Source organism: Pinus tabuliformis, chromosome 3_2, assembly GCF_031772625.1.
Source record: "Pinus tabuliformis cultivar Carrire ecotype Pingquan chromosome 3_2, CPIR1, whole genome shotgun sequence".
NCBI classification, from domain to species: domain Eukaryota; kingdom Viridiplantae; phylum Streptophyta; class Pinopsida; order Pinales; family Pinaceae; genus Pinus; species Pinus tabuliformis.
The window spans coordinates 21,382,812-21,396,761 of NC_142302.1; the positions used below are offsets into that span (position 1 = coordinate 21,382,812).

General features: G+C 38.2%; 1 protein-coding gene across 1 annotated transcript; it reads right to left on the reverse strand.

Annotated features, from left to right (window-relative positions):
- Positions 1-3,370: 3,370 nt before the first annotated feature.
- LOC149179600 (3-oxoacyl-[acyl-carrier-protein] synthase I, chloroplastic-like) lies at positions 3,371-3,895 on the reverse strand. Its single transcript, XM_089413594.1, has 2 exons — positions 3,680-3,895; positions 3,371-3,571 (listed from the first exon to the last, which is right to left on the reverse strand). The coding sequence occupies exons 1-2, from the start codon at positions 3,893-3,895 to the stop codon at positions 3,371-3,373; spliced, it is 417 nt and encodes a 138-aa protein (XP_089269720.1).
- Positions 3,896-13,950: the final 10,055 nt, after the last annotated feature.

Genomic DNA, 13,950 nt, shown 5'->3' on the forward strand with positions numbered 1-13,950 from the left:
TAATTTCAAATATTTTTGGTTTAATTAATATAATTATTAATATAATTTTGTAATAATTTTTATTTTATTATTAATTTAATCTAATAAAATAAAGTAATAATGTGATTATCAAAAATAATATAATAGAGTAATATTTATTATTAAAATAATGATATAACTTATTCTAAAAATAAATTAATTATATTTAATATATTAAATATTGTAATTTCTTAAATATTATGTTAAGTGAGAAGTGTTTCTATTGAAAGTATATTTTTGGGCCACTTACAAGGAACTTTAATATATGTTAATTTTAATTATCTTATTATTAATTTAATTTATACATTTTTATTATAATAAAAATTATAATTAACAATAACAATGATATAAGTTTATTAGTATATCAACCACATTTATTAATGTGATTGTGTTAAGTTATTATATTGTTCGTTCTAATTTATTTTTTTAAATCTCATATATATATATATATATATATATATATATATATATATATATATATATATATACTTTTATATTTAGTGTTATTTTTTTGGTTCCTGGATACTATTAATAATTCACAAATCTAGATTAATAATTTGCAAAATCAACCAAGATTTAATTATCTACGGTTATTTTAAATAAGTTATAACAAATTTCTTTAATTTTAGCAGCTTGAAAAATATAATTTATATGGCTTCCTTAATTATATTTCCATGCTTATTATAATTGACGTTATATAATAACTACTCTAATTTGTGGATTGATACAAAAATAATGCTGCCTAAAAAATTTCTTAAAAAAACTAAAGTAAAGGATAAAATCTAAATATTTTATATTTTTATTTTCTATTTAGTGACTAATTTATTTTTATTTATATTTTTTTTGGAATATACTTGGTCAAATTTTCTATCAAATGGAAAAGAAATATATCTAAATTTTGACTAAAATTCATTTAAAAGAAAATCTTAAAAACATATTATGTACTTAAAAATTAAAAAAAAGAAACACACATTCCTCGACCACTTGATTGTTCAGATAAAGGTAATAATACAGGCAATTAATTTTCACATGAAAAGCATAAGAGAGTCAACTTATAATGCTGAGGTCGTCTTTAACACCTTCCCATGTTGTTTAAAATATTAAAGGCCAAGTATCACAAAATTGTAAACAAAACGTCCTAGCGCAGTATAAATATCATTTTCGTATGAAACAGGTTAAGAATTAACCGAAAGAAAACATAATTCAAAGTGGTTTATGGATGTTTTGTTGAACACAACATTAAAACCTTAAATTAACATAAAGATTACTACAAAAACGTATAATTTTAATTTTAATTTTATATATAATTAATGTAATTAATTTTAATTAACTACATTCAATTAAAACCAACTACACTAATTTTATATCAGCTTCATGATCGACACAATCAAGAGCATTTCCATTCTCCATTCAATTATAAATACGTACACGAAAATTGTCAAATTGAGTACATGTCCTCATATTGCATTGTGAACTCTAAATTTTAATAAGGATTTCGTTAATCACTGAATTTTTTTATTATTTAATCATTATATGATCCAAATGGATCCTAAAAAACCCTTTAAGTCTTCAAAGTCTTCTAAATATTCAAAACTATCACCTGAGAAGAACCTTTTAAAAAGGCGGATTACACTATCAGGAGGCAAAAACACGAAGAAATGACCAAAAACAGAGCTATCGAAGGCATGGACAGTGATGCACGAGAGCCATCGGATCTGGCCAATCAACGGTCCAGATCCAATCGGCATATCATAATCGGCGAAGGCAAATGGAGTCTATCAGAGGTGGCTTTATGGGAAGTGCCATAGCGATCAACGCGATTAAACGAGAGCCATTGATCTATGCGCGTAGATCAATGGTCCAAATTCAATCGCGCTATCGCATCGCTATATATATATATATATATATATATATATATGGACTTAACTGCAGCCCGAAGGATCAACAATATGTGATTGCGATATCACAATATCGCATCGGAGCTATGCAAAGGAGCGGGACCAATAACAACTGTGACTGCGATAGCCGGACCCGATAAAATTATGAATGATATTTGATATATTTTGAGATCTGGAAACATGACTTTTCTATGTAAATTCGTGTTTTCGTTAAATAAACGAAAACCAAAGAAAATGCGAATAAAGTGATAAACCGGACCTGAAAGGGTTTATACATGCAAATATATATGTTTTGAGTTCCGAAACAAGTGGGATTTCGGGCGGGCCATAGGCGGTAAGTGGTTTTGGCCGGGCTCCGCCCGAGCCCATACACTGGCTACCACGTGGCTAGGTACTAGAGAGAGAAAACCACCCATTTCGGGCGGTTAACCCCCGTACGCATGAGCCGCCCGAAATAGATCTCAACCGTTGGATCAAGATCTCTCAGATCAACGGTGGAGATGAAATAAACGATATAAAGGCGGACTCGATAGGAGTTATAAGGCAGAATTTATAATAATTCAATTCCGATAAATGACAGTTTAGTGAATTTTCATAGTTTTTAGTGTATTTCTCTGTGTAAATAGAGAATGCTATTTTTGGGGATTTCAAAGGCCCAAGGGTCCATTCCGTCACGGAATAGGTGGCCACCATCCCTGAAGGTGTTTAGCAATGATTGCTAACGCTCAGAAGGGGATTCGAGCGGACAGAGGTCGGGAGCCAGAGAGCTCGAGAAGAGGAAACGAACAGACAGTACCGGTTGGCTTAAAAGCCACAGAGGACAAAAGACAGAGAACATGTAGTGTTGAGACAGAGAGAAAACAGAGACAGAGATTCAGTGAGGAGAGTCTGTGTACTCAGAAAGACTTGGGGGATCCAAGTAAAGCCTGGTTGTTTTGCATCTGTTGTGAGATTCAAATTGAGCTCACTTTTGTAAAACTTTGTTTTCAAAGACATAATAGAGAGGTTACCACTGAAGGCTGGACCAGAAGACGTAGCCCAGGAGTGTTGGGTGAACTCCTTGATTATCTTGCTATGTTATGTGTGTTTATTATGTTTCTTTAACTACTTCATTGTCTATATTATTCACAATCTTATCGATCCATTGCACTAAGTAATATAGGCAAATCCATGCACATGAGTCTGTAATACCTTTAAATTGTTTAAGATCTCATTAACAGATCATTATAACAAGTAAATTTATTTAAATATTTGACTAAATGGATTCTCTTGAAATTTTTGGCTTCAGAAAGAGATGGTATTCGTTATCAGATACACGTGTTGGGTTTCGGAAAACAAAGTGAAACAGATTGAAATAAAAACAATACAGGTATACATTGTGTTGTATTTTATGTTTGTAAATTAAGAAAGCCGAACAGCATAGACGAAAACCTATTGCGTAGAGAAATAATTTACTAACATTTCCCTCTATTGGTAATACGAACTCTAGAAACAATGACACAAAATCCAACTTTTCTCCCCTGATATTGTAGCTGACAACCATGGTACTGTACAATGTTGTATGTGCAGCCATCAAAATCCACAGAAAGTGCTTCTCCAAGGATCGAACTTGGGCAGATCGCCTCCATAAAGCCAAGAGCATAATTCAACAATATCTTGACAAAATATACATATAAATTTTCCAAAAAGTTATTTCATAAAATAGAATATGTTATGCAGATAGCCCCTTGAAAATGAAATCATTAAGTTTAGCTTAAACTTACCAGCACACCAACACCTTTAGCCATGACAACTCCATCACGATCTTTGTCCCATGGTCTTGAGGCCATATGGGGGTCATGATTCCTTTGTGAAAGATCCCTAAGGGTAATAAATCCACCCAATCCTTCCATCACAATCGCAACATCTGTGCCACTGGAAAGCATCTGCTTCACCATGTGAATATGGTTTGTAGCTGCATATAGCCAGTAATTCTCCATTGCACATGCTGTCGAAAATACCAATTGACAACAATGCATATCCCATCTTTGTAATTGTACAAGACACGAAAAATGGCCTAATCATCAGAAGTCACAGTAACCCTTAGAATCACGGATGGTCCATTAGTTTTGGTAGACTGTATTGAGGGGAGTTTGTATCAAGACCGAAACTATTTTGCACCAAGCACCAAGTTGAATCGCAGTCCAAATTCTATTATAGACAGCTCCATAGTGATTCCCATAGGCATTGGGTGAGCGCCCACAACCTACAATCCACTGCGCGAAGCGGAAAGCATTCGAGAGGGATAGAATTTGTGTGTAAAGTGGTTAAGGCAGTTAGGGCATAATAACTCTTTTTTCTAACTAATTATCTCTTCTTATTGAACGAATAAACCTATTTCAATAGTCTAACATATAATCTAACGGTGCAGAAAAATGACAAGTGGGTGAGAGGGAAGTTCATTTCAAAGGGAACGCCTTACGACGTAAATATTGATTATTTTAATAGGTTTGTTTATTTTGTAATAAGGTTTATATAGTTACAATTTAATTATTAGTAATTATTAGGTGGATGATAAAGATTTAACCTCCAGAGAATATCATAATATTCTTCTTACTATTCACAAACTAAAAGTTGAGATTTATTTACAAACTAGTTATGTCTTTTATCTCCTTTTAATTAAATTTATTAATTAAGAAAATTGTCATATGAACAATTGCCATCTAAAATGACACTACCCAATGATGTCAGAACTAACACCATTGCTAGTCATTTACATAAGCAGGTGTAGGAGGGTGACTCTACCCAATGATGCTAGAACTAACACAATTATAGGTGCAATCTCTGCACAAGGACTGATGGAGTTTAGTTGGATGTACAAGACAATATATTTTGAAAAACAAAACATTTCGAAGCATTGTTCGAGGATTCTCCATTTGTGGTACCCGATACACTCATTACGGTTAAAAAAATGATTGAGAGCTCATTGTTAGCTCTTATTCGAGAGCCTTATCCTCGTCATTGCTAGTGATTGCGCCTATGCATACACTGATTGCGCCTAGTGATGGCTTAGTGTAGCATGTACCTCTTTCTTATCCACTTTCCTCATAACAATTTTTAATTTTATCTTTATATCAATTACACACAACTTTAGATTCTAAGCTATTTAATATTTTTATTCCCCTATAGCATAAACAATATTGGCATATATTGCATATGACTCCTACACCACAACCCCACCTAGGTGACACATTTAACATTCATATAAATAGTTATTTCTCAAACATCTACCGACCATACAAGCATTTGCAACATCTTTATCCATTCAAACACCAAGGGATTATTTCTTTAAAAAACAACTCTATTATTATGAACACACAAATAATTTAATAATTAGAGCATAATCCATGAATTAATGATTAGATTTTGACCTTTGAGTTGGCTTGTTATGCGTGGAACATTCTTCTAGTGAACCGCTATTCCGGTGTCTACTCTCTTATTTTGACGAGTGCTCTTATTTTGGCGAGTGCTCTTCTCTCATTCATGTGAGTGCTCTTGATTTCAGTGCTTATCTATAATTCCAATGTGTACTTCCAATAATTATTTTGATTCCAGTGTATGGTTCTAGTTTAGGGCATCCATTTGAATATAATTATGTTTTTCTAGTTTTTGAACAAAATTCATTTCCATCCCGCGCGAATCTTGAATTTCATTCTTCTTTCTGTTAGTCAAGTTGTCTATAGAAGAAGTTGGTTTGGGTATTCATGCTTATGAGGAAAGAGACCCCCTTAACAAGCATCACGAGCATACAAGCATTACTAACGGGAATAATCACTGACAAAAAAAACCAGCACGAGAGCATCACTAGCATGCAATAATGTGGTAAACTCAACCTCGACCTTGCTCTAGTGATTTTACTAAGTCAATTTTGTTATGGAACCAAACAAATTTAACTAATTAGATCAGTTTCAAATGCTTGGATGCACTTTCCATTTCAATATTCCATTTCTTATTTATTTACCATCTACTCAAGAATGAGGTCTACCCACGCACTACAATTTTTATGATCAATCATTTCTTCTATGTATCAAAGCATATAATCCACTCAAGCTTCAAGGCTTCACATTATCGAGCTAGTTTCACCGAGGACTTTCTATCTCCACATTAGCAATAGACTGTGTGCAACATACCCTCATTGGCCATGCATTCCTAATTTTTTAAGCATTGGTAGCGCTTGATCACAACAACTACATTGGAGACATCGATTCTGTCACCAACACCTTGCTCCATGAAATTCTAGGAAGTCCAGCTCCACTTGCATGTAGGTTTTAACCCTGTACATAAATTACTTGCAAAAGAATTCTTAACCTAAAAAATTCACAATGGCAAGAACATAAAACAAATATACATAAAGATTTTCCCCTGGATCCCAAAACCAGGACTACCAGATTGATTTTTCATTATGTTCATTTCAAAGTTTCAATAGATATATTTACATGTCAAAACATTCATAAACCCCAATCCACTAACCCTGGATTAGAACATAAGCGTAGTTCCCTTGACTAGATCTACAAAATACCATGGGAAAAAAACCATCAAGCCCAAAACCATGAGCAAAACCCATGCACAAAACCACGGGTATGTCTGCCCACCATATTTGGGTCTGCCCCCCATCCTTGGGTCCGCCCAACTATTATTGGGTCTGCATAAAAAAAAAAAAAAGCCTTGAGGCATTGCCCTAGACCCCGTGCAGGGGGGCTATCGCCCCCTGCAGACCCCTTGACAGGGAGGCTGCTGCCCCCCTGTGACTCCCCCATTGTGCTCGGCTCAACGTACAACACCCACTTCTGGTCATAGAAAGAATATAACACATACCCAACATTCTCCCACTTGTTGTTTTATTTCCACACAAGGGGTCATAAGAGAGCTCTATCATTGGTCCAAGTCTGCACCGCCCATTGTTTCCCTACACCAAGAAAACTTCTATGTGCTCACAGACTTCGTCAATGCATCTGAAAAATTCTTCAAAGTTTCCACCTTTACCAGCAACACCTTTTTGTCCTCAACCATATCCCTCACAAAGTGATACTGAACATCACTGTGTTTTGTCTTCGAATGATAAGCAGGGTACTTAGCCAAGAAAATTGAACTTTGGTTGTGACATTCTATCCTTATAGCTCATTGCCCCAACCCCATACTAGAACACAATCTCTGCAACCACACCTCTTTATTACTTGCATGAGTGGCTACCATGTATTTAGCCTCTGTGGTTGAAAGTCCATTTCAGATTGCCTCTTACTCATCTAACTGACTGCTCCTCCAATTAGGTTAAACACATACCCACTTTTAGATCTTCTTTGATCCATATCTCCAGCCCAGTATACATCAACAAAGCCACGAATGTCCAAAACTTTTTCCAATCCTGGTCTTCCTTGTTATCACAAACCATAATCAATGGTTCCTCGCAAATACCTGAAAACCCGCTTCACTGTTGTCCAATGCTCCTTCCCTAGCTTCGACATAAACTTGCTCAATACTCCCACTACATGTGTAATGTCTAGTCTGGTGCAAATCATTGCATACATCAGGCTAGCAACTGCACTCACATATGAAACATGGGACATGTCCTCTTCCTTTTCTTGTGTGTTAGGACATTGTTCAACAGATAACTTTACACTTACAGGAATAGGAACCTTCACTGGTTTACTATCCTCCATATTAAACCTCTACAATATTGTCTCCACATACTTCCTCTACTTTAACCAAAGCTTCCTCTTTGCCCAATATCGTTTAATTTCCATGCCGAAAATATAGTTTGCAGCACCAAGATCCTTCATGTCAAATTTGGAGGACAATTGGGTCTTTAAATCCTGGATAATTTATGTCATTTCCAATCAACAACATATCATCCACATACAAGACCAAATAAAAAACACGATCACCAATTAATTTAAAATACACACAACGATCCGCTTTTCTTCTGGTGAAGCCAAGTCCTCGTATATATGTATCAAATTTCTGATACCACATCCTTGGTGACTATTTTAACCTGTACAGAGACTTTTTTAACCTGCATAACAGTTCTTTCTTACCGTTCACCACAAATCCTTCAGGTTGCTTCATCTTTATCTCTTCTTCCAGATCCCCGTGAAGAAATGTTGTCTTCACATCCATCTGTTCTACCTCAAAATCAAAAGCATCAACAACATATACAACTAGTCTAATAGAATCAAACTTGACAACAGGAGAAAACATATCACCAAAATCAATTCCTGACAGCTCAGAATAACCTTTTGCTACCAACGGAGCTTTGTATTTCTCCACCTTGTCTTCTGCATTCATCTTCTTCTTAAACAACCATTTTCTTCCAATGGGTTTCCTTCTAACTGACAACTCCACCGCATCCCAAGACTCATTTTTGTCCAAAGATGCCATTTCATCAACCATGACCTCTTTCCTGAGTTTTCCATCCTCTAAATATATTGTCTCCCTGACAGTTTTGGGATCATCATCAGTAATAGATAAAGAAAAAATTGAGCAGAAAGGAGTGGACTATACCTTTTTGGATTCCTTCTCGCTCGAACTAATCTTCTAAAAAATGGTTTTTGTGGTTCTTCCTCTTCTGATTCCTATTCTACTGTAGAGTATGATTCTTCCTTCTTTAGCTCAAACTCAATCTTCTCAGGTTCCTTTGGTAGGACTTCATGTTTAATAACATCTTTCACCTCTCTAGATACCACATCTTGATTGTACACAACCTTCCTTGTTTTTGGGTTCCAAAGCTTATAACCTTTTAAACCATCCTTATACCCAATAAAGAGGTATCTTTCAAAGTTACTATCCAACCTGGTTCTTTTCTCCTTTGGAACATGTACATATACATCACATCCAAATACCCTTAGATGTGAAGAGAGGGTTTCTTACCAATCCATACCTCATGTGGAGTCTTATCCTCCAGCATTGATGAAGGTGATCTATGAAACATGCAACATGCAGTCTCCATTTCCTCTGCCCAAAATTCTTGTCCTAACCTGACACCACTGAGCATGCTTCTTTCCTTTTCCTTCAATGTTTTTTCATTCTTTCTACTACTCCATTTTGTTGAGGTGTGTATGGAGTAGTATTCTTATGTGCTATACAAACTTTTTCATCAAACTTCGAGGTAGTTGTATTTCTGCCTATTGCAACAACCAGACTATCCCACGAATCTGGTAGAGAACATAGAAAAACGATGCACTTATCTTCATTTGAAATTTTTATATCAACAAATAACAACTGGCTTACCACAGTATTAAAGGCATTCAGTTTCTCTGTCACTGAGTCTCCATCCTTCATCCTCGGGTTATAAAACTTTTTTCGCAGGAACAATTTTTTCACCAGAGACTTAGATTGGTACAAAATCCCTAAATTGACCCACAAATCCTTCATCGTAGCTTCCCTTGATACATTCAACAATATTGAATCTGAGAGACACAATCATATTGTGCTCTTTGCCTTTCGATCTAACTTTGCCGAGTCTTATATCGACATTCCTGTTAGTGTCATGCCTAGATCTAAAACAATCCACTGATCTCGGTCCACCAACAAATCCTCCATCTTGAGCTTCCACAACTAAAAACTTTGACCATTAAATTTATCAATCTCTATCTTTCCACTGTTCACCATATTCTTTCACTGCAAGAATCAATCCCGCAGAAATCCCAATAAACAAGGTCTACCATAGGCCTGAGAAAAACCCCTCAGCAGCAAAGGCACCCCATGGAAGCTGAAACAACTCTGATACCAAATGTACGTTTTAACCCTATACAGAAATTATCTGCAAATGAATTCTTAGCAAAAAAATATACAACAGTGAGAACATAAAACAAATATTCACAGAGATTTTCCCCTGGATCCCAAAACCGGGACTACTAGATTGATTCTTCATTATGTTCCTTTTAATATTACAATACATATATATACATGCTAGAGCATTCATAAAACCCAATCCATTAACCCTAAATTAGAACATAATCGTAGTTCCCTTGACAGGATCTACGGTGCCACTGATGGTATCGTTGGATCCATTTCATATACTTAGTAGAGTTATGGTTATCCGCAGGGGGCACCAGTTCCTCCAACACTTATGCTCCTCTTGCTAGCAACATGTTTTCAGAGCCAGCTAATGCTCAACCTGTCTATCAAACCATTGCTCCTCCACCATATTATCCTTATTCCCAGCCGAGCATTCCATCCCATCAAACATTAGCGCCCTAGCCTCCCATGCATCCTCTACCCCAGCAGCCACCGCCCCCTTAGGGTCAAGTGTTTTCACAATAGGGGCGACCAATCCCCAAAATTCGAAGAAAAAGAATAAGGGGAAAGGTAACAAGGGTTACTAGGGTAATCAAGGTAATCAACCTTGTGAGCCCAGGGGAACTAACCTAACACCAACAACCAGAAACAAGGCAGTCATCCCAAGAAGAACAATGATATTTGTACAAACAAGCCTTGTGCATGTTGTGGTGTGCTTGGCCATTATACACATGAGTGTCCTCTTTTACCCGAGATGCGCCAAATGTGGGAATCTCAAGAAACTTCTAGAGGTCAACTGCCCATCCAATAATCACTTTAGAATCCTGCGCCAGCTCAACTGGCAATGCTTACAAATCCTTTCCCTCAGTAAGGATTTGTTGTTGCTCAACCTCAGCCAGGTCAAGCAGCCCATCCCCCCCAACCTTCTAGTCCTAGTGACTACCAAATCCTCATGGTGAATTCTGATGAGATCTATCCCATTGATATTAACCTGCAAACTCAGTCGCGTTAATATGACAATCCATTGACTTCATCTGCCACATACTCCAAAACCAAAGCATCTACTGAGCCTCTTACGACACCAAATGGTCCGCTACAGATCCATCAACCTAAAGTTGATTCAATTCTAAAGATCCCTAAAGGACCATTACGTCATAACGCGACTTCTAACCGAGCTGCCCATAAATATAGTATATTAGATGACTTGGCACAATCACTTGCTGCCATGTCGATGCTGGAAGTACCCCATTCATGTCCATCTCAAAAGAAAGCTCTACTAACTGCTTTGGGCGTAGTAGATCCTTCCGACGATCGTTTGATTGTCTTCCCAGTTGATACATTAGAACATTCCCCATTACCTTCATCTATTTCTTTCCATATACCAGTCCGAGTCCGTAATGCCATCATCTCTTGATGCATTATTGCTGAAAGCGCATCCACCTACATGATGTATACTATCTTTTGGAAACAACTTAAGTGACCTAAATTGTCCTCATCCACCATCACTTTGCGTGCTTGGGATGATCACTCCTCCCAGCCTCTCGGCATGTATCGCAATTGTCCAGTGACTCTTGCGGGTAAAATTGTTCATGTAGACATCGAGGTTATCGATGAACCTTTAGATTACAATATTCTCTTGAGTCGTAGTTACAAATATGCCATGTCAGTCATTGCATCTAAAATTTTCTGCAAGATGTGCTTCCCCCATGAAGGGAAGATCGTCACCATCGATCAGTTAACATACTACGAGCCATCATCCATTACCTCCCCTGAGTCCATTATCTCGTCAATGTCTAAAAAGCAGTCTGCCACTCCTCCCACCGGTGTTTCACTTAGAGTCTACAAGGATTCCTCATGTTTTGGTGATTTCCCTGGTCCTCCCCCTCTCATCTCAGAGCCTAGCTCTTTGAGTGTTTACATGTTACAAGCATCGTGGGTTACTCAAAAGAATCCTAGTACATCTGAACAATAGCCCACTCCTCAGCACCCTGTTGTTCCCACCTCAGTGGAGCCATCTAGATCCACCCCCCCAAGACCTCCTCCAGTTATGGGTGCCTCCCCTATGTTCCCACCACGAAGTGTTCCTCTAGGTCTCAACCATCTAGGAGCTATTCCACCGAGACATTACCTTGGAGGCCAGATACCTTTCTTATTTCCTCCTCCGGGAATCTTTTCTATCCCTGTCATGGCTTCACTGGTCCTCCCTAATATAAATTTGGGGATCCTAGTATGGTACATTGATCCCCCTGCAAGCATTTTTCCTAGTCAGCTAATACCTTATCATGCTTTGATCCTAGTTCAACGGTCCCTACGGCCCTTGCCGTTGCTCCAATTCCATCCCAACCTCAATAGGAACCCACTCTTGTTGCAAAATCATCCGGACAGGGGGGCAAAGCCAAGAGGAAAGAACCTAAGGACAAGTCTCCCCAAGCTCCTCTAGCCCCCAAAGCCCCAAATCCATCACCTTCGCGCGATTTGTGTAAAGTTGTTGGGCACACCACTAATAATTTTCTAGAACTCCCTCATATCAAACCTTTGGTTCATGAAACATTCCCTAAGTCAAATATCCCTGAGGTCCAAATTACGTCATTGGGTCCAGCCAAGAAAATCATAACGTTACACGCAAATCACCAAGCTTATGCCTTGTGCAATCATCATGGTCACTATTCCCATTATTGCCCTCCTCTTGAATAATTTTAAGATTGCCTTGAGGCGCTTTGCGAATACGAGACCACTCATAGTGGATCACCTACTCCTCTACCCCTGGATTCCAGCACCACTAGTAAACCATAATAGGGGGATTGGTCCCACCATCATGATCCCTCCCCTCGATGTCGAGATGAGAGACTCCACAGGCCATATACTTTACCTGTCATCGTCCTTGAGTTCCTTGTAGCCAAATCTTTCTGAGGTTTCTCTGTGCTCTTCTATCGAACCTCTTTTGACAAAATCCCAAGTCTCAACATTTGTAGATATTCCATCTACTATCTTGTCGTCTACCATTCCAGATGATGCATATGTAAACCTTCTTTATCAGGTTGATGCACCAGGTACAGTCGCCGCATCTTGTAGTCAGTCCTCCTCCCGTCCATCCATCTTCCATTCTGATGAGGACATCATGGAAGCTATGTCTACCCTTGATTACCCTTGGGATGATATGTAGTGTCATGCAAAATTCTTGCCACAGTAGTCTCGTGACCAATATGTTGTGGAATAAAAATACTTCATCCATGGCGAAGTTGATTGGTTTCTGATCTGATAATCACCCAATGAGTGACCTCAGTTAAGAATTATTAATGGGAGGTATTACAGATGCATGTGCTGGTGTGTCTAGTTATTTAAGCAACAGATTGATCAGATTGCAAATACATAGACACTTAAGCATGGAAAACAACAGATAAATACAATAAGAAAATACAAGAACACAAGAAATTAATAAGGAGTTCACCCTATCCTCCATGGCTACATCTCCTGTCCATCTCTTAGTGGTGGCCTTCTTTTATTGTGTCTTGAAGTAGTGAATTACAATGAAGGAGCTCAATAGGAGTCTCCTAAAATAGATTGGCTTGGCAGGGTGGTTCTCGGATTCCCTGGCCACTAGAGTACACAAACTATTTTCCTTGCCAACTCTTTGACCTCTCTGGTTTGACAGATCCTCTCAGGGATGGCTTGAATCTCTCAAGCTCTCTGGTGCTCGACGCTGCCTTTGGTCAGCTCGACCCTCTATCCTCTTTTTGCTTTTTGCTTCACTGATTCTTCTCTTCTCTGTCATCTGTCTTTAGTGTTCCACGTTTTGGTTCCTGACTCATGCCCTTTGTCCTGTCTGTACATGGCTTTAAAGCCATTCGAGCTCATGGCGGTTCGCTTCCTCTTCCGCCTCCGTCGGATCGCCTGCTTGCAGCTGCACTTGGAGTTCCCTATTTCAGCGCCATCATCAGGCTCTCAGGGATGGCCACTTGTCCTCCTGCGAACTGCGCCAGCCTGCTTCATCGGTTCAATTCTTCGGTTACGTCGTGGAATGAGTCTTCTGCCACCTTGGCGGTCAAAGCGGACCTCAAGTTCTTCTAAATCACAGCTTAACCCTCTGTCAATTCTATCTTCTCCATCGGGCACAATCTCAGCCATTAGATCTGGAGCCCTCAGATATGACGCCATTCGCTCGTCCCGCGCGGTTGACTAGATCGGTCGTTAGTATGCGACGAGTGGTGGTTTTCTCTCTCCTTCGCTTGCCACATGTTGGGTGCTGAGTGGAATCACTCCT

Excerpts from the sequence above, each read along its gene's own strand:
- LOC149179600 (XM_089413594.1), bottom strand. The coding sequence starts at position 3,895 with ATGGAGAATTACTGGCTATATGCAGCTACAAACCATATTCACATGGTG. Across the intron at positions 3,572-3,679 it reads CTAAAGGTGTTGGTGTGCTG|ATATTGTTGAATTATGCTCT; the intron begins GTAAGTTTAAGC and ends TATTTTGTCAAG.